This window comes from Gopherus evgoodei, chromosome 6, assembly GCF_007399415.2.
Source record: "Gopherus evgoodei ecotype Sinaloan lineage chromosome 6, rGopEvg1_v1.p, whole genome shotgun sequence".
NCBI lineage: Eukaryota > Metazoa > Chordata > Testudines > Testudinidae > Gopherus > Gopherus evgoodei.
Genome location: NC_044327.1, coordinates 118865504 through 118887527, shown reverse-complemented (window position 1 = coordinate 118887527; position 22024 = coordinate 118865504). Strand labels below are relative to the sequence as shown.

The 22024-nt window shown below is 40.5% G+C and overlaps 1 protein-coding gene across 1 annotated transcript in view; it reads left to right on the top strand.

Moving 5' to 3' along the window:
* The window catches only part of DCC (DCC netrin 1 receptor), a 939470-nt gene that overhangs the window by 656483 nt on the left and 260963 nt on the right, over positions 1-22024 (top strand). Inside the window, 3 exon segments of the mRNA XM_030567485.1 lie at positions 1627-1698; positions 1701-1779; positions 16958-17112. Coding sequence (XP_030423345.1) covers positions 1627-1698; positions 1701-1779; positions 16958-17112 — 306 coding nt within the window.

Sequence of the window (22024 nt, the reverse complement as noted above, 5' to 3'; positions counted from 1 at the left end):
AGGAATATCATAGAGAAATTCCATGGGTCTCACAATTCTTTCACTGAGGACAATTATCCTTCAAGCATTACTACTTTTTAATGGACACTGAGTATTGTATTTAATAAAAAGGAGTATTTCTGCTCATGAAAATATCAAAAGATGTGGCCATATTTTGCACATCTCGTTAACAGCAGAAGTTCTAGAATTTGAGGACAAAGACATGAAAATAAGTTCATTAGTTGATCTAATATTCAATGCAAATAGCTCTTTTTTTTTGCATTTGATGAACACATCAAGCCGTCCTTTATATGCCATTTAGATAACACAGTTCATGAACTGTTAACGAGCACAGTGTAAGTTAATGTTTATAACACTGTTCACAGCACACACAAAAACTAAAAAGAGGTTGCAGACAGCCATAGAGATTATTGCTCATGGCCGATAAAGCTGAATAGTTAAGAAAACGTAATTACTTTAGGTGCACTATAAGTGGCAAATTTCTGTTTTAAATGATGCATTTTATTTTTTAAGTGGCTTATGTCAGGCTTCTGGTCTACTTATTTTGTACAACACTATGATGAACCAGTTTATTTATTTATTTTTATTAAAGTTTATCAGACATATCAAAGGTGCTTGCTTATCTGGTACTCTGTTGGGCATTTTGATATTATTTAAAACAACAACACAACAAACCAAAACCAAATAATAAACCCAGAAGAAAACTCCACCCCCAGCATTTCTCACCGGGGGGACTTCCCAGTAAGCTTGCATCCTCCATAAACAATCTCTCCTTTTGTGCACTTGACCAGATAAGTGGACCATTCAAAAAGTTATAGAATAGCTAGTATTCAGTGAATGGCTGTGTTTCTCCATGACAACAGACAAGGATTGTGATCGTGGTAACAGCAATGGGCCTGTGAGATTAAGCATCAGACTTCCATTAGGTCACAAAGGAAGAAAGATGATTGTGGTTGCTGTTATGGAGTTTGCATGCTAAGACAGTATGTAGCTGGAACTGCAACCTATAAGAGAAACATTTAGTGTTCAACACACGCAAATACTTTTGTAATTTCACAATCTGAACCTTGAGCTAGCCATTTACTCGTTTATACTGTTTATATACCTGTGTGTGTACCAATATTAAAATTATTCCATTCTGCTTTTATTGTATTGAATTTGAGAGCAATAATCCATTAAGTAATTTGTAGAAGAGTTCTTAGTTTTCTGCCTTTCCCAGTCCAATAAGGGTGATTCTTGTAGAAAATAGATCTTTAAGAGTTGCTAAAAATTATTCATTTGTCAGATAACTAAAGATCTGTGTGTGCGCAATACAATTTTTAGAGTTTGTGATAATACATGTAAGAGAGAAGCTCTGAATATTAGCAGGACAGTAACCCATCTAATGTACTTTTGTTGCTGTTGACTTTGTTGATTGTTGTTTGCGCAGAATATTGTATTTTAAAGTGTGGTTTTACTGTCAGTTTTCTCTTTTTCTTGCTCCCATTCATTTTATTCACACACTTCCATTTCACCTTGGCCCTTTGTTTTCTAACACACATCAGTTGTGTCAACTACAGTACTTCCCACCAGTCCTGAAACCCTTGTTCCCCAACCCTCTGACTGATTCCTCTCCTTCCCCTTCAGCTATCCCAAGTTCCAGTGTCCTCCCCCTGCTCCCCGATGTGGTCCCTGTTTTGGTCTCCAGTCGATTTGTCCGTCCAGCTGGCGCCCACCTGCAGAAACTAAAGGGACTATCCTGGCATACACTGTCTACTTCTCCAGGGAAAGCATTAACAGGTAGGTGCCAATGATTAAGAAAACATAAGCAGCCCAATACAGTTATCAGGGTGTTCATAGTCCTAAGCTGCACAAAGTTTTAACAGTGTCTCACAAACTATTCTTATATTTTTGGATACAAACTTCACAATAATAGCCAGTATGCAGACAGAGATTGTCTACTGTAATTTATCTAAGTTCATATACCATACTTAATACCTTGATATCAGAGCACCTTTGTGGCTAGATGGTAATATATTGATTGTAGTTTGTAGCAATCCCAATTTACTTGTAACAATTTTATCATCCTAATTACTTGTCTAATATATGGCTAGTAGATTAGCACATTTACCTTTCATTCCCCTGTGGAGATACAGGTACAAATTCTGTTTAAAATCACAGAGAAAGTAAATTTTGGTGAGCTTTCTTAATTGATCAAGGAGGATAGCTCCAGCAGAAAGCCAATGTCTAATTCAGCAATTATGTAAAATGGAGTAACAAGAATGGGTGTAAGAGTGGTACAGGTATTACAGGTGATAACTGAGGTGTTAATAGCCAAGTTGTGTTTTGGAGATTGCACTATGCTATGCATCATTTCATAAGTATTTATAGTTGTACATTGAAAAGTTATTCTTATATAAAGATGTTGAGGGGGTCTTGTTTATTGCTCACATGATTCCCTGTCTAATGTGCTCAGGATACATGTGAAAAAGATTTTTTAGTTTAGCTTGTTTTTCTAATGGGCAAAATCAGCCTGAGAGTTAAGTTGGATTTTTCCTTTTCTTCCCATCGTTGTCAGTAATCCAGATCGAGTTATAAATGTCACTTTCACTTTAACTGCACTTGTAATACACCTCAACTATGGATGGTTAATGATACTCTTGTAGGAGCCAAAAAGAACACAGATTCTGAGGGTGAATTAGAATGAAACCTATATTGATTTGAGAAGTAATGGATTTGCAATGAATCATTGAGAACTAATGAACTTGGAACCCCGGGATCATTTTGCATAGTCATTTTCCCCAATAACCTTTTCCTACATTTTGATCTCATTTTATGAGGTGGAATAGCATCTGCAAAGAGAGATTTTTAGTTTAGCCTTGTTGTTTTGGGAACTATGCTTATCCACATTGAATATGTACTTAGCTGTGAAGGACCCAGTCCCATTCTCTCATTGTTTACTTATACTCTCTTGTCTATATCCATCTGTTGTCTCTTGTCTTATACTTATATTGTAAGCCCTTTGGAGCAGGGACTGTGTTTGTGCAGTGTGTAGCACAATGTGGTCCTGATCCGTGACTGGGGCTCACAGGCGCTACATTAATACTACTACTAATCAATAATTACTATAATACATTCTTACCAAAGGAGAAACTCCCCTTTGGAGATTAGCATGTGCAAAAAACTGCAGGGTTAGGCACTTGACCTCCAGCACTATGTGTTTATTTGATGATGCTATAATAATATGCCTGGATTTTTAAGAAAAACAGTGCTATGCACCACACAGAACAAACAGAAACCTACAGTTATGACAGAAATTCTTATAGCAAGAGCCAAACCATTCTCTGTAATGGAAAACTGCACCCATTTTGCTCAGCAGAACACAATGCCCACAGCACATCTTTTTATGATTGAAGTGTGAAAATGTATTTTTTCAAGAAAGCTCTTTAATTAAGTTGGCATTTTGGCGGCTAATGCTGGAGGCAGCCGTCTTCCTGAAACATGATGTCATTTGTGGGAGCCCAGTGGAGTGTCTATAAAGTTGAAGAGGAATGATGGGCTTCTGTTGAAAGCACATCTCTAGGAGCCAGGGTTTGGGGCTTTATTCATGGGTCTGCCAGACTTCTGACCTTGCGTTATGAAGATAATATATTAATAGGTCTGCCAAATAATTACAAATATAATCACAATTAATTGCATGATTTATAAAAAAATTGTGGTTAATCAGTTTTAATTACAGTGTTAAGAATAGAATACCAATTTAAATTAGCCATATTTTGGATGTCTTTCCACATTTTCAAAATATTGATTTCAATTACAATATAGAATACAAATTGTGAAGTGCTCACTTTATATTATTATTATCTACTACAAATATTTGCACTGTAAAAAAGATAAAAGAAATAGTATTTTTCACTTCATGCATACAAGTTCTGTGGTGCAATCTCTTTATGAAAGTGCAACTTACAAATTCAGAATTATTATTAGTAGAGGCTTTAGAGCCTACAGGTGAAAGCATGAATGTTTATACAAATGTTTAGCATATCTTGGCACGTAAATACCTTGCAATGCCGGCTACAACAGTGTCATGCAAGCACCTGTTCTCACTTTCAGGTGACATTGTAAATAAGAAGCGGCAGCATTATCTCTCCTAAGTGTAACCAAACTTGTTTGTTTTAGTGATTGGCTGAAAAAGAAGTAGGACTGAGTGGACTTGTAGGCTCTAAAGTTTTACATAGTTTTACATAACTGCACTCAAAAACAAAACAATGTATAATAAATTTAAATTGGTATTCTATTATTGTTTAACAATACAAGTAAAATTCTGATTGATTGCACTGTATTTTTTAAGTCTAGTTAATTCGTTTTGCATTAATTCCTTGCATTAAAGAAGATTAATTTACAGCCCTATATATGAAATTCTGATATTCTCAGATACTACGGTGATTGGGGATATACAAGTAACTAAGATAGCTAGAACATGCTAACCACTGACTGCCCTTAAAATCTTACTTAGATCAGCGCCCGTTCAGCATGTTAAACGATCAATCCATTAGTAGGGCTCCATGTCTCTCATGCACGTCGCGGAAGTCACGGAATCTGTGAATTTCTGCACCTCCATGACTTGTGCAGTGGCCAGTGTGGCTGATCTCAGGACCGCCCAAGCAGCTGGCCCCAGGGTTAGCTGCTCAGGTGGCCACGGGGCCTGCCACACCATCTGCTACTGGAGCAGCTCTGCTGTCAGTCACTTTGGCGGCCTGTAGCATGCAGTGGTCCCTGGGGTGGGCAGAGCAGCTGCTGCTCCCTACAGCAATGCCCCCCCCAGGCACCTCCCTGCAGCAGTGCCCTCACACCCAGCTCCCCTCATTTAGTCAGGGGTATTTATAGTATAAGTCATGAGATAGGTCACGGCCATGAATTTTTGTTTGTTGCCCGTGACCTCTCAGTGATTTCACTAAAAATACCCGTGACTAAATCATAGCCTTCCATTAGCTATCTCAATCTGGGCACCAAACAATTGCTGCTGCCAAATAAATGGACATTCTTGAAATATGGATGTTAACATCTGTGCTTCAATTTCCTCAACTATAAATAGAGATAATAATACTGCACATGGGAACTTTCAGAACTGATGTTGTAAAATGCTTTGGGATTCAATGATGGAAGGATGGTACAGTAACTCCTCACTTAACGATGTAGTTTTGTTCCTGAAAAATGTGACTTTAAGTGAAATGATGTTAAGCAAATCCAATTTCCCCATAGGAATGAAGTAAATGTGGGGGTAGGTTCCAGGGAAATTTTTTTTGCCATAAAGTACAGTACTATAGTTGGGAGGTGCCCCCGCCTTACCCCACACAGGCACAGCCCACTGGCAGTGGAGACAATGAGGCAGGCAAGGAGAAGCACGCTGTGCAGCAGCAGTGGCAGCTTCCCCTGCTTTGCAAGCACCAGGGGCGGGGGGCTCAACCCTTGGCCTGCCCACTCCATCCCTTGCCCCAAGCCCCATCCTTAACCCATCTTTCCCCCACCCTTTACTCTGCATGCTGTCCTCGCTCCTCCCCCCTCCCTCACCCGCCTCCTTCTTGCGCAATCAGCTGGCTTGCAGCATTCAGGAGGCAGGAGGGGGAGGAAGGTGTGATGATAAGGCATGCAGGCTCCCCCTCCCTCCCCTGCCTCCTGACACCACAAGCCAGATTATTGCCACGGCAGGATGCAGGGGAGGGAAGGGGGAGTGCACCTTGACCTCGCTCCTCCCTACTCCCTCCTGCCTGTGGCAATCAGCTGGCTTACAACCTTCAGGGGCAGGACGGAGGGGAGAGGATGAGGACTCCACGCGCAGGCTCTGTCCTCACTTCCCTGTCTCCTGCCCACGGCAATCAGATGGCTTGCGGCATTCGGGAGGCAGGCAGAGGGGTAACCTGCACACTGGGTCCTCACTTCTCCCTCCTCTCTCCTGAACACTGTAAGCCAGCTGATTGCCGTGGGCAGGAGCTGGGGGAGGAGGAGGAAGGCATTGATCCATGGGGTCTGCCGTGGGTGGGAGGCATTGGGGCAGGGGTGCTAGGGAGGCTGATAGGACAAAGCAGGCAGCAAATGATATTATAGCAAAGCATCTCACAACTTTAAATGGAGCATGTTCTGTAATTGAGCAGGGATGTAAGATCGAAACAACGTTAAGTGAGAGGGCGTTAAGTGGGGTGTTATTGTCATTATTATGGTTATTTCTCTGCTTTAATGCTAGTCTTAGGCTCCGTCTTCACTAACCGCCGTATCGGCAGGTAGCAATCGATTTCTCAGGGGTTGATATATCACGTCTCATCTAGAGGTGATATATCGATCCCCGAACGAGCTCCTGTGACTCCGGAACTCCACCAATGCGAACGGCGGTAGCGAGTCGACAGGGGGCCGCGGACATCGATCCCACGCCGTGAGGATGGTAACTCGATCTAAGATACTTCGACTTCAGCTACACTATTACGTAGCTGAAGTTGCATATCTTAGATCAATTTCCCCCCAGTGTAGACCAGCCCTAAAAATCGCCATACTGAATCAGACCAGTGGTCTGTCTAGCCCAGTATCCTGTTTCAACCATGGCCAGTAACAGCTTAACAGTCAAAAGAATATTTCAGTATTTAAATATGAAACATTTATATAGAACTATTGTTGTTTTTTTAAGGTTGCAAGCTATATCCACATCTATATCTGTATATTGAGGGCAGCTTCTGATTCTCTTACACTGGTTGAATATTTTCTTCCATTGAATTTCAGTAGCACTACTCACAGAGTAAGGCACTATGCAATGTGAGGGTGTCAGAATCTAGCCCTAACCCAGGTATGGAGGTTGTTAACACTCTCTTGAAGAGGGTTTTCATGATTCCAATATTTAAAAAAAAAATCTTTTTAGCAGGATGGCAGCCTCTAGCACTCAGCTTAAAAATGCCAATTGTAATTAAAAACTTTCTTAAAAAATACATTTCACAGTTTAGCCATGGTGAGAAGTGCCTCTAGTCTTCTGAACTTTCAGCCTGTGAGGCTGAACCAAATGAATGTAGTTTTCCTTTCAGCTACTGAGTCATTTATTGTTTATACATTTTTGCAGAAGAGCTATTTTTCTCTTTTCAAAAATAGTGGGTATGACATTAACCTCAGGCATGCAAAGAAATTGTCAGGCAAATTACTGTAACTCTAGAGTAAGAAGCTCTTCCCAGTTTGAGAATAATAGTAATTTTGCTCGACGATTGACAGTACCAGTAATGCTAGGGATGTGTCTATGTCCGTACCATCAAACATCTTCAGAGCCAGTCTTCAGCTGTACTGTAACTACTGGGTGACATCCATCTCATAGGTTCAAGAAGCAGATTGAAAACCAAGACTCCTCAGATTGTACACTTGCTAGGTTGAAGCTATTGGCTCACTGCTAATCCAGCCATCCAGTAAGCAAATTTTAAATCTTCCCCATCAGCTGTCTTGCATTACATTCCGTTATTGGATGCCAAAGAGCCAAGTGAAGTGGATTGCTGAAAACAAGCTAGACTCCTTTCAAGGATGTCTTTCCTTACCAGACACCAAAAACATCTAAAGGGGAGAGAATGGGAGAAGTTTGTTTAGAGTGAGACTGTAATTGAGCAAGAGGGCTGCCCGAATCAACACTTCCAAAGAGAAACACCTTTGGAAGTGAAGGCATTTATCATATACCTTCACCTTTGGTGTATTTTTGATGGCTTGCTCTTTAATCTTCACACTTGGGTAGGCTTGCTTCAGGGGATCAAACACTGAAATGGTTTTGCTTGCTGATAAGGAAAGCACTTAAAGGTAAAAAGCAGTTTTTTAATTCTTCTAAGCATGACAAAACAAACCTAAATCTTTTAGGAAATAAATAAATAAGACCTCAGAAAACACCTGCATTCAAAGGACTATCTGCATGAGAAAATAGTTAAGTTTAAAAGACATACTGCTTTCAAACTATCTCACATAGGAAAGATAGTTATTTAAAGGAAAAAAATAGGAATGATTCAAAGTAACAGGTGACCAAAAGTAATGATAAACATCTGTTAGGGTGCTAATGTTCATCTTCTCCATTAAATTATCATGGAAATGGCATGTCATAGTGTTAAAAATAAGAGTAAAATTTTCAACAGTGCCAGAGTCACTTGGGAGGCTAAAGCCTTGTCTACATGGGAAAGCTTTGTTCGATATAAACTAGGTTCTAAATTTAAATGGATATTGTTATACAAATATATTCTGGCATATTCTGGCTTTATGATTTAGTTAAACTATGGCTTTCAAGCGTTTAAAAACAATCGTGCTGTTATAATAGAATACAATTTATTAAATATTTTGGATGTTTTCTACATTTTCAAATATATTGATTTCAATTCAACACAGAATACAAAGTGTACAGGGTTCACTTTATATTTATTTTTATTTACAAATATTTGTGCTGTAAAAAACAAAAATAGTATTTTTTAATTCACCGAATACAAGTGGAGTGCAATCTCTTCATCATGAAAATTGAACTTACAAATGTAGAATTATGTACAAAAATAACTGCATTCAAAAATAAAACAATGTAAAACTTTAGAGCCTACAAGTCCACACAGTCCTACTTCAGCCTATCGCTCAGAAAAGCAAGTTTGGTTACAATTTGCAAGATAATGATGCCAGTTTCTTGTTTACAATGTCACCTGAAAGTGAGAACAGACATTCACATGGCATTGTTGTAGCCAGAATTGCAAGATATTTACTGCCAGATGTGCTAAAGATGCATATGTCCCTTCATGCTTCAACCACCATTCCAGAGGATATGCATCCATGCTGATGACGGATTCTGCTCAATAATGATCCAAAACAGATCTAAGTTACCAGGAGAAGAGTGGTGTTTTTTTTTTAGGGGGAGGGGGTGGAGGAGTGTTTGTGTTTCTGCATTTGAGTGTTTGTATTCTATTGTTTAACAGTGTGATTAAACACAATTATTTTTTTTTGAGTTAATCGCGTAAGTTAACTGCAGTTAATCAATAGCCCTATTTTAAACCTTTCCCAAGTGACATAAGCTTACCAAAAAAGAGGCTCTTTTAGATTGATAAAGATGTAATGATACTTAGATAGCTGTATCTGTGTAACCTGTAAAACTTTTCCATTTGAACATGTATATCCCATTTACAAAAGTGACTTTGTCACTTGGGAACCTACCTAGATTGTGAGCAGCTTGTACAGTGCCTGGTCTGTGATTGGGGCTCCTATGTGCTATAATAATACAAATAATAAATACTACTCCTACTATACCTCACTGAAAATCAATGGGACTGAGGGCTTGTCTACTCTTACCGGGGGATCAACACACGGTGATCAATGCATTGATGGTCAATTTAGCAGGTCTAGAAAAGATCTGCTGAATCAACTGCAGATTGCTCTCCCTTCAACTCCTGTACTCCACCGATCAAGAAGAGTAAGGGGAGTCGACGGGAGAGCATCTCCCGTCGACATCGCATAGTGTGGACCCCGCGGTAGGTAGATGTAAGCTATGTTGACTCGAGTTACGCTATTCATGTAAATCAGATTGCATTGCTTAGATCGACTTTTCCCTGTAGTGTAGACAAGGCCTTAGACTTCTAAGTCACTTACGTGCTTTTGAAAAATTTACTCAAAGTCTTTTAAATGAGTAATGGACTCAAGATGCAAAAGCTGGATCCAGATCCAGCTTTTTAATCTGCTAAAGCTCAGGGGCATTTGAATACAGGCTTTAGGTTTGGCATATTATATAGATTGCAAGCTCTTTTGAGCAAGTGTCTGTTCTATGCACTGTGTAGCACATTTTTCTTCTGTGAAAATTCACTCATAATAATAGGGAGATAGATTCAATATTCAGATCCACATCCTGGTTCAGATTTCATATATTCCCCCAAATTTTGGGGCTGTTGGCATAATTCAGGCTGAACTATTTTTAAACCTGTCCTCATATTGAACTTTGTTTTATTCAGATCTCTTTCCTGATGTAATTTAAACATGAAGATTTGCTTGCTGGTCATTTGTTTGCATTCACTCTTCTTTTCATCTTTAATCTTCCTCCCCCACACTCTGTCTTTGAGAGGCTGACCCTGGACAAATGTGGGCATTGATTCATGCAGGCATTTTATCTTTATGTGGTTTTACATTAGTCACCACAAAGACGGACCCACTGTTTACTTTTGGCAATTTATTCATGATCTAATGCATGTTATTTTGAGAAAAAGTTAAATTCAGTTCAAATATCACCTCAGAATATGTCTAGTTAACCATGCACAGTATTCATGGAATTCAGTGGAAAATAAAAAGGGGACTACTGTATTTATACTGTAATATATATATTCCTGTCCAACATTTTCAGCTAGACATTGCCCCAAGAAGCAAAGTCCACATTTAGATTCTAACCTTTCAAATTCTGAGTTCATTTGGATCTGGTATTTTGGTTTGCGCCCATCTTTCTTCTTAGTTACTATTGATAAATCAGAGTTTTTTCCTCTGATAAATGAAATTAAGGCCCTGGTTTTGCAAAGAGATTGGTTCTTTCAGGACAATAGGACTCCCCTTGATCTAAAGATCCATGTATGGAGGTTAGGTCCTACATTAATATCATAAAGGACCAAGGCATTCATTTGTTTTTTCTTTTTGGTGACAAATTAACAGGTGCAGAATCTTAAGGCCAGAAAGGCCATCAGATCATCATCTAGTCTGACCTGTGTAATTCAGTGTAGTGAAGTGAGACTCACCAGTACAGCGCCTCCTGCTGGTCGTCTTGAGAATTAGCTCAACCCTAGCTCCAGAGCACCCTCTGCTGGCCAGTGTCTTGCCTGCCTCTGGTCCCCATGTCCCTCCCGGACCCTTGTACCCTTTTACCCTGGGGTTCTGCCCACCACAGTACCCCCACATGCCCCTCCCCAGGGAACTCCCAACCTTCTACATCCACCTTGCCTCAGTGGCTGCTGCCAGTCATCATCTAGCCCCTTTCTCAAGAGGCAGACTGTAAAGGCCATTCATCACTGCCCAGGGGTTGGACCAGCTGTCTCTGCCTTAGCCCGGGCTGCCCCTTTGCAGCCCCAGTACCTTCTTAGGCCTTAACCAAGACCTCAGCATGGGGAGATGCCAAGCTGGAGCTCCCCAGCAACTTTGCCCTTCCCCAGCACTGCTCAGCCTCATGCACCCTTGTTCCTCCAGGCAGCTTGGTCCTTCTCTCTCCAGAGAGGGAAAGAATCTCTGCCTGCCTTCTCCCCAGGAGCCTTTCTTGTACTGGCCCAACTGGGCCCTGATTGGCTGCCTCAGGCCCACTTATGATTGCCTTCCTGGAGCAGCCCTTTCCCAGAGCTGTTTTAACCCCTTCAGGGTCGGAGCAGGATGACTGCCCTGCTACGTATAGGCTATAGAATTTCACTAAATTACCCCTGTATTGGCTTGCACATATCTACCAGAAAGATTTTAATCCTAAAGCTTTTACAAGTTATTCCCAGAAGCACTGTTCATGTTTGTTTGTTGTTTTTTCTGTTATATCCAGGTATTTCTGCTACTTCACAGGAGTGAAGCTAGTGGGAGGTACCAAAAAAACTTAAGGAGCTAAAACCTTATTAAATTAATAGTATTCATTTCACAGCAAGGAATGTTAACATGACTCTTCCACCTTGAAACAACTAATTAGGTGGCTGATACATTGTAAAAGCATTTGTTGCTCACCTAAGAGGTGTATGGGAACAATGTAATTGTGTTATTAACACCCTGATACACTTATGTAAGATGATCTACATTTACCTCTGGAAATTATGTATTGTAGGCTCCATCTTATAAAAAGGTGAACCACATTAGAAAAAACTAAGTGACTTGCCCAAGGTCATACAGAAGGGCTGTCACAGAGCAGGTACCTGAACCGAGGTCTCCCAAGGACTAGCCTAGTGCCCTAATGAATGCTCTTCCTTCTCATATGAAAATCAAATCACTTATGTAGGTTCCTAAGTAAGAATTTAGGATTTGAAAGCATAATTTAGAAAACCCATTTTTGAATGTCTATCTGTCTGTCTGTTTTATGGCTTTATGCTACTGCCCATCACCATAGTATTGGGTTGCCTCCCACGTGAACTTGAAAGCAATCATAAAGTCCCAAATGGATTTCATGAATCTGGGCCCTTTTTTCTTTGTTATTTTCCCCAGGTTAAATCCTGAGGTCCTTGGTTGGGGTATTACTCAGTCCTTACTCAGTCAAGTTTGGAAAATTTACTTTTGCTATGGTACATTTCTTATTTTTTGAAGTTAGGAGAAAGTGAGGGAAGCAGAGAAAAACTCTTTAGATTTTATAAAACAATACATCAGCTAGTCTCACGTCATTAATCTGGGACATAAGGCATATAGGACAATTATGCGTTGCAGTTGCAAAAAGAACATTTCTAGACTCAGATGTCAGGTTTCTAATACTTTATTTGGAAGACTTCCTCGATATGACAGCTGGAAAAAACCCAAATAGGAGTTAAATAAATAACAGAACCTGCTCTAGTATAATACTGTTCATCTTTTCTGGCATATAAAGAGAAAGTATTGGTTAGTATAGAGCAAGATAGCCGGGATGGGAACACCTTAAACTGCGTTTTTCAAAGAGCCTAAGGGAGTTAGACACCCAAATACTACTGAAATTCAATGCAGTATGAGTACCTAAATCTCTGAGGTGCTTTGTAAAGTTCCAGCCATAATCACTATCGACTTATCGAGCCCTTGTTCTGACAAGCCTAATTCTGACTGGATTAAGATGTAAGCAGTAACCTGAGATGTAGCTCTGTGGAGCAAAACAGTTATAAATACCCCCCATGTCTGTGTCCACTGGGCCTGATTCTTCATTATTTTGCAGAGGACAAAATGCTACTAGGTCAGCATTTTCACGTACACCGTTGGTAGCATTTTGCACCCAATTTGCATGGTCTGCACACGTCGTAAAGCAGTGGAGATTCAGGCCCTTTAAGCCTAAAGTGTAGATTTGATACAGTTACGGAAATAACTGTACTCAGCAGGCAATATAGGCTATTCGGTTCCTTGATTGGAGATCTACATAACAGAGAAAAAAATTCAAGTATTTTCTTTGCATATTACTTGGAGTAAATTTGCTGCAGAAGTGCTGGAGGCTGTGTATCGTCCCTAATGTGCGATGCCTATGGACATCACTGCAGTTAGTGTTGCCACAGAGGAAGAAAACAGATATATAAAAGTAAATACGCACATCAAAAGTTCTAGGGAAGCTGCTGAATTTAAGAGAAGTTTCATTTTTTGAGATTTAGGTGAATGGAATTACCCATTTTTGCCTCATCTCTGTTTCCTTTTATCACTTCCTTTCTACCATTTTGTACTTTGAAGGGCCTCTGCTGTTACTTATTTCTCAACAAAAAAGTGGTTCTGATAGACCAGTGGTTCCCAAACTGGCGTTTGTGTTATGAAGCGTTACGGGGGGTTTGGGGGGAAAAAATCCCTAATGGTGGACAGAGCTGTCCATAGGGACCCTGGGCATCATGGGGCAAGCAGCCCAGAGCCTCTGGACTTCCAAGAGCTAAGCAGATCAAAGCAAGCATCTCTATCATGCTGAGGAGATTAAACTTCAAAACTCCTTGAAAAAATGAAAAGGAAGATGATATTTTTTGCTGTTTTTAAAATAAATGCCGCAAGTATTGTTTTAAAATTACTATGAAGAACTAGTTTAAGCTTTATTGTAACGTGTGTTGTTTGCCTGGACTGCTCAAGACCTGAATGCTTGTGTAGGAGGAACTCCGAGCCGGCTTCTTAAATACCTTTATGCTGTTTCACATCTGATACTCCTTGATGAAACATAGGATCCTTCTTATAACAGGCTTATTCAAAGTGATATGAGCTATGAAAGTGAGATCTTGGAAGAGTGTTGCCATTTTCATAATGTAATAAAAATACTGTAATGATGATAAATAATATAAATAATAAACAGTGTGTAATAAAATGTGTTTTTATGATATGCTTATATTTCCAAGATCACTACTTTTTAGAATTTATACTCAGGTAAAGGAGAAAATCTTGGAAATATTCATTTTTAGGAGGGGGTTAGTGAGACTTGACATTTTAGTGAAAGGGGTTAAGTGAAGGTTGTTAAAGTTTGGGAACCACTGTGATAGACAATAGCAATACGTGCCTGACCATCCCATAGCTCATTGAAGTTATTTTTTTCTTTTTTCTTCTTTCTTTCATGAATTCCCTCGTTGCAATGATTAATGTGAAGGTTGTTATGGGCTAGATTCTGCATTGACATGAATCTCTTGCTACCTCACTGACTTCAGCAGAGTCGCACTCAGGGTCAATAAACCTGGAATATAACTTATTTTGGTTTTGAGTTCCACAGATTCCATTTCCCAAAAGGAGGGAGTAGCTTGGTATGTTCTGAATTCCACCATAATAATAACAGAAATTAGAGATGGAAGAGACCAGAGGTTAAGAGGATTTGAGTTGCTCAACCACAGGTCTACTTCCTCTGCTAAAAGCAAAGGGAGCTCCTCTCCTCTTCCCATTTTGGAGGAACAGCACTACTCCCCAGCTCCCGGCCTGTGTGATAGGAAATCCACCGGTGCTTTTTATCTGCTTGAACCATTAGAAGAGACCTATGAAGTCACCACTGTCTTCTGTGTAAGACATTGCTGGTTTGCTCCCTAGACTATATTCACCAGGGCTTTATCTAATCCACCATTGCTTTGTCTGAATGAAGTAGAGCAAGGACTTGAACCTGGGTCCCCCAAGTGCTCTAATCTACAGAGAGAGAGACAGACACTATAGCCTGTGAGTAGGGAAGTAGTTTGACATAGTCCTGAAAAAGTAGAAGAAAAAGGCAGATAAAGTTTGCAGATGGTAGGGGGTCTGGATTGCTTGACAAATTGGGCTCAAGCAAGCAATATGTGTTTTAATATGACTAAGTGTAAATGTATACATCTAGGAACACAGAATGTAGGCCATACTTTCAGGATGGGGGAAGCAGTGAGTCTGAAAAAGATGAGGGCCATGGTGGATAATCAGCTGAACTTGAGCTCCCAATGTAATGCTGCGGACAAAAGAGCTAATGCAATTCCAAGATTCATAAACAAGAATCTTCAGTAGGAGTAGAGAAGATATTTTACCTCTGTATTTGGCACTAGTGTGACTCTTGCTGCAATAGTTTGGTCAGTTCTGGTACCCACAATTCAAGAAAGACATCCATATATTGTAGAAGGTTTGGAGAAAACCTGTAAGAATGATTAAAGCATTAGAAAGCTTGCCTGAAAGTGATAGACTCAAAGAGCTCAGTTTATTTGATATAACAAAGAGAAGATTAAGGGGTCACTTGATTACAGTCTGTATCTACATGGGGAACAAATATTTAATAAGGAACTCTTCAGTCTATCAGAGAAAAGTATAACAGAATCCAGTGGCTGATGGTTGAAGTTAGACAAATCCAGATTGTAAATTTGACAGTGTGGGTAATTAGCCATTGGAACAATTTAGCAAGGGTCATGGTGGATTCTCCATCATGGCCTTTTTTAAAATCAAGATTGGATATTTTCTTAAAAGATCTGCTGTAGAAATTATTCTGGGGAAGTTCTGTGGCCTGGTCTATGCAGGGTGTCAGACTTGATGATCACTGTGGTGTCTTCTGGCCTCGGAATCTGTGAAGGTGAGATTCCAGGGAGCCCAAACACCAAGCCTGAACCTACTAAACCTTCACTATTTCTTCGAATCAGAAGACCCTATCCCTCTGTTTAACACATATGAGTCTATTGTAGCTTTTAAGCTACAGTCTAATGTAGGGAAGTATGGAGGAGCACTACCCCAGTTGCAGCCCTCAGAGGCATTGAGCCTGGAGTATTACTAATGCCTCTGAGAATGCAGGGTGTTTCCACACAGCTGCGGTCACAGCAGTTCATTTCTCGAGGTGTAACATGCTGTCCTGATACTGGCTTCTGTCTACTGGTCAGTAGGGAAGGACATGAAATGATGGCTTCCTCCTGTCCTATTTAGGGAGTCCAGTGCCACCAACAGGCACACCCTTTGTCTTTGTGCGCTTAGAGGCCAGGATCAATAACATGGCTGGAATCTGAGAAGATGTGCGAAGGAGGGAGGACTCCTAGTAGTCTCTCTCCCAGCTTTGGGTACCTGCTCAAGACCAACCATAGTCTTATTTTAGGGACTAAGGCTAAAATCCTTATTCAGTTTCTTAAGCAGGCCACACTCCCAGATATTTTTTGCAACTGGGAGCTGCACAGGTGAATCAGAGACTGTTTGGCTTCCTACGCTATGAGAACACCACTCCTTAGTAATCACTGCTATTTTTGCCAAGATGCTAAAAGAGCTAAATGGGGCAGAGCACAAACTTTACAAATGTGCTTTCCTTTCAGATCTTTGTAATGGAGATGGACTCAGTGGATACCCTTCATCTCTATGTGATCTCTTTGCATTAGCTACAGTAACTGACACTGCTGAACACAGCACTGCTAGCTGGGCGGTGGTGTACTTTTGTCCCCATTATCATCAGGAAGGCGCATCTGTTAGCGGCTCTGACAAAGCTTGATTTGTGGAACCATCAGAACCTGTTTTTCTGTCATTAGCCCAATGCTTATGATCCAGTACGCATCTCACTGTCAAGATCACAGATGTTTCTACTTATTGAATAGCTATTTGTTTCCCATCAGTTCCATTTCCTATTATATTAAGACAGAGAAGGAACCAGAAGATTGTGTTGCTTATTAAGTGTTTATAATAGAACGCCTCTGACTTTCTTGTAGTCCTTGCAACATTTATCTTGGGCCCCATTGCATGAGTTAATTTGTAACATAATGCTGCAGGCACCTAAAGGAAACTCTATAGCCCAAAGTCAGAGTTAAAAGAGTTAGCAATACTTTGCTAGCTTGCCAAGTATTATTAAATAAGTATTGCTTGGAAGGCTATGTTAATTTTAAAGTTATTTTTCTATGCTAATATGTTTACTTAGGGAACGGGCACAGAACACAACACAGTCTGAGACACTTCAGCTCACAGTGGGAAATCTGAAACCAGAGGTGACCTACACATTCCGAGTGGTGGCATACAATGAATGGGGACCAGGAGAGAGCTCGCAATCCATCAAGGTTGTTACGCAGCCTGAATGTAAGTATGCAGTATAATGGTGTTTCCATGTTATATAGGGTTAGTAATGATCTACTTCTGCAGCAGCTCTGCATTTATCATGCTGAATTTCTTTAAGGTTTACAAATAATTCTTTGTGATAAATATTAGTAATAGAGTCCATATGGATGGTCAAAATAATCTTCCCTCTATTTTCATTGTAATGTAATATATGTTCCTACAATGTATTTTCAGAAATTTGATCTAATCAGTGAATTGTTTATTAGATTTGAAAACACACCACACACACACACACACACACACACACCACACACACACACACACACACACCACACACAGAGTTCTCTCATACTTTACATACTGGGCCAAATACTAGTCCCCTTGAAAGGCATGGAACAATTTCCAGTTGCTAGATACTTAATCTAGTCATGGTTAAGTGGAAATATTTTTATTAGTGTTCAGTATATTTTGGAGCTTCTTTGCAGGCCCTTTGCACTTTCTTCTCTGTTTTCTTCAGCTGTAAATACTTGCACATGTGTTTCATCCTCAAAAGGAAGATAAACTTTCTTGAGTTCAGAATATTCTACAATATGGTATGTGGTTGCCACTTGTCCCACTTAGCCAGTCAATGTCCCAGAGAAAGGGACCCAGGCTGAACCAATTTTTGACTTTTCACAGCACCACCAATTGGTCAGTCAACTTTCTTGTCAGAAGGGGAATCTCCTTTAGTCTGTAACACATTTTGCCTCAGTGGAAAGGGTTAAATGGGTTTTCCTGATTCACTGTTGCAAGTGACTTGTTGCCCCTTTAAGTGAAGGAGATGGGAGTGGCTCTCTTTGGTGAGGGGAAATAGACTGAGGTCTTGGAGACAAGTCCCTTGAGATGTCAAGATTCTCGAGAAGACTTAGCTAGATTTAGAGAGACCAGATGTCCCAATTTTGTAGGGACAGTCCCGATTTTGGGGTCTTTTTCTTATATAGGCTTCTATTACCCTCCCACTCCTGTCCTAATTTTTCACATTTGCTGTCTGGTCACCCTAGCTGGAGTTTAAACTGTTTAATTTTGAGTTCCTTTTGTGAATTAAATAAAATCTGGGAAACAGGGCCAGCTCCAGGTTTTCTGCTGCCCAAGCAGCAAAAAAAAAAATGCAAAAGCTGCGGCCGCGCTATCGCACCGCTCCACTCTTCAGCGGCAATTCGGTGGCAGGTCCTTCGCTCCAAAAGGGACTGAGGGACCTGCCGCCAAATTGCAGCCGAAGACCCAGACGTGCCACCCCAGTAGCGGCTGGAGTGCCACCCCTTAGTATTGGTTGCCCCAACCACCTGCTTCTTTAGCTGATGCCTGGAGCCGGCCCTGCCGGGAAAGGGCTACCTTCAGCCCAACTACAACATGTGTGGAATGTCTTTGGAATGGACTGGTGAAACCACATGTACACACTGGGTGTGTTAATCAGGAGAGAAAACCAAGATACTGTCATTTGTGATCATTACAAACAAACAAACAAACCCTCCCCACCACAGCAGAAGTAGGGATGTTAGTGCAGGACCAGTGCCAACTTGGGAAATTACATTCAGCTTCCCTAAAGTTCTCCTGTACTGCAGATTTGTTTGGGCAAAATATTCTACATTTCCTGCCATGAAACTCTTTTGCAGTGCTGTTTTGTCTTGTTATTCGACTTCTGTGGTCCACCAGAGGTAGCTACATTTCAGCCCTGAGTGAGGAGAAATCAGGTTTAAAATCACTTTATAAATATGAAAAGTAATTTGAGATCCTTTGATGGAAGGTGCTATGCAAATGTTAGCTATTATCATGTTATTTACTCCTTCACATAACACAAGAAGTAGGGGTCACCCAATGAAATTAATAGGCATCGGGTTTAAAACAAACACTTCTTCACACAATGCACAGTCAATCCATGGAACTCTTTGCCAGGGGATGTTGTGAAGGCCAAAACTATAGTGGGGAAGGGGTAGCTCAGTGGTTTGAGCATTGGCGTGCTAAACCTAGGGTTGTGAGTTCAGGGGGCTACTTAGGGATCTAGGGCAAAATCAGTACTTGGCCCTGCTAGTGAAGCCAGGGGCCTGGACTTGATGACCTTTCAGGGTCCCTTCCAGTTCTCTGAGATAGTTAAATCTCCATATATTTTTGGAGAGGAGGAATAGCTCAGTGGTTTGAGCATTGGCCTGCTAAATCCAGAGTTGTGAGTTCAATCCTTGAGGGGGCCATTTAGGAAACTGGGGTAAAAATCTGTCTGAGGATTGGTCCTGTTCTGAGTAGGGGGGTTGAACTAGATGACTTCCTGAGGTGCCTTCCAACCCTGATATTCTATGATTACAGGTAGAAAAAATATCTACATAAGTTCCTGGAGGATAGGTCCATCAATGGCTATTAGCCAGGATGGCCAGGGATGCAATGCCATGCTCTGAGTGTCCCTAACTTCTGTTCTCCAGGAGTGGACAACAGGTATTGGCCACTGTCAGAAGACAGGATACTGGGCCAGATGGACCATTGGTCTGACCCAGTATGGCCATTTCTGTGTTCCTTTTAACCATAATATAGATATATTGCAATTTAAAATATTACATTAATGTCTCTATCATGAAAGCACTTTTATAAGAGATCCTGGCATAAACATGTACCAACACTCCCTAGCGTTGTTTTTGGTGTATATGAAGCTCAAATGACATAGGGACTCCTACACTAGTTAATAAAAATACTCTTCTGTTCAGTAACGTGAAGGTGGTCCAAAGTATCAAAATTTGATGGTGGAGAAAATATCTTTTCCCATCGTTATTTTTTCCTCCTCGATAAAATGATCTTATCATTTTGAAACAACTCTCTTCTGTACTGGGATTCAGTCAGTCTCTATGTTGCTGTCTCCTGGAACACGATGTAGCCATTGTACAATAAATTATACAGCTGCACTACAAATTGAATTTCAAGATATCTGTGTTATTTGAAAATATCAGAAGTATTAGGCAATCTAGCTTTGTTAAGAAATAAAAACCAATGAAAAAGGATATCTGAAATGCATGTCTGTCAATGACTATTTCTAAAAGTGCATACATTTTCTCAGTAATCAGTTTAAGAGATCAACAAGCACAAGTTCCAGCTTTTGAAATAATAATCCAAAATATATGGGATGGATTTATTTGAAGGTCTTTGTCTCTAGATTAAATCTTCCTTTCGACTGAACCCCAACCCCTTTTCCTCTGCTTTTTATGGTGTATAATTTCACCACTGTATTATCAGTCAGGATTTAAATCCCTGCCTGCTTAAGACTTGTCTAATCTTTTCATACCACATGTGGAGACTTTGTGAGTTATTATTTTGACTCTTCAAGATGCTGTTAGAGCAGCTGAGTAGCAGAGCGTACAGAAATTGGTTAAGTTCTAGCTGGCGGATTGAGCTTTTCTATCTGGTTTTTGAAGGTAGCCTCCCTGCTGGGGCACCAACTCCATTATCTTCACCACCCTTAGCTATTAAAACTTTTCTTTTAATAACCCTGTTTCTCTGTGATGTGTGTATTGGAAGAGGTTGGTGAAAGAAAAGAGTAATAGGGAGACATGTCAGTATACACTTAAATAATTCGATTGATTTACTGCTTAGCTGTCATGTAATTTGCAGCCTGTAAACATTGCCTTTGATCATCTGCAGTCTAATGGAATCCTTTTACTTTGCAATTATTTTTAACCTTCCATCCCAGAGTCTTAAAGGGCTTGATAAAGATTAATTAATTAAGCCTTACTACATCCCTCTGAGGTAGGGAAGTATTATTATACCTGCTTAACTGCAGCACAGAGGCCCATCTGTGTATCCATATGTCCACCCCGCCACTGCATGGTGCAGTACGGAGCAAATCCACCAAAAGCCAGTGATCCTACACAGGGAGGAAAAGTGACCAAGTGGATGCCCCTCTCCATGGAGCCTAGTCTCTTTGCCCCGTCCACAAAATAGCCACATATTCTGTTGACAATGGAAAAGTGGGTGAGCTGAAGGTTTGGGAGGAGGGGCTGCATTACATGGCTTTCTCCTCCTCCAGAAACCAAACCAACTACAGGCTGAAGAGTTATTGCTGCTTGAGATGGGATTAACTCTCTGCTGCACATCCTGGGCCAATCCAGCCTCTCCATACCCATGGAAGTCCCTCTAGCAGCCAAATCAGTGTAGAGTGATTGCTATGAGCACTGCTGCTAGAAGTTGGAGGGCCTGACTTATAAAATTAAGTAAGATGAGCGTATCATTTCAGAGAGGCATGGTTAACTAGACCTGACTTTGCAAATCAACTATGTATTATTGAAAAAAGTGTAGTACTACCTGATTCTGCTGCTTCAGATCCTTCTTCCCATCTTAAAGAAATGCAATTGTGTGAGGTGAGAAATGAAAGAGTGAAATACTGGTCACGATCAGTAATTTTCAACATATGTTGAGGAGTGATAAAGATCAACAGACTAAAGGTTTTACGGTTAGAGTAGAAGATTGCTATTATCTCAGTACATATCTATTGTGATTGGAAATGAGATAAGTGCAATCAAGGGAAGTGGCTACGTGGTCTTTGTCAGCAGGACTGGAGACCAGTTTTTTCAGGGAAGATGAATAACTGTGGGTAATCTGTTCTCCTTAACCTAATCATGTGAATCTCTACATCCGTGAGTCTTGGTCTTAAGGGGTCTCAGCAGTGTAACCGTTTTTCAGTGGCAGTTTATTGTGATCCTAGTTATGACAGAGCTGAAAAGCAGGGCATTTCCATTATCTGAGAGGTCACCTAGTACTGGAAGAGAGTGCTACAGGGCTGACTGTAATATATTGTAACAGTAAATTTCTCACTATTCAAGGCAGACTTGAGAAAGAAACTGTAATCTGGAGGAAGGACTGGCATTTCTTTAATGTATTTTCCATGAGCAATCACAGGATTAAGGAGCTTTATTGGTTC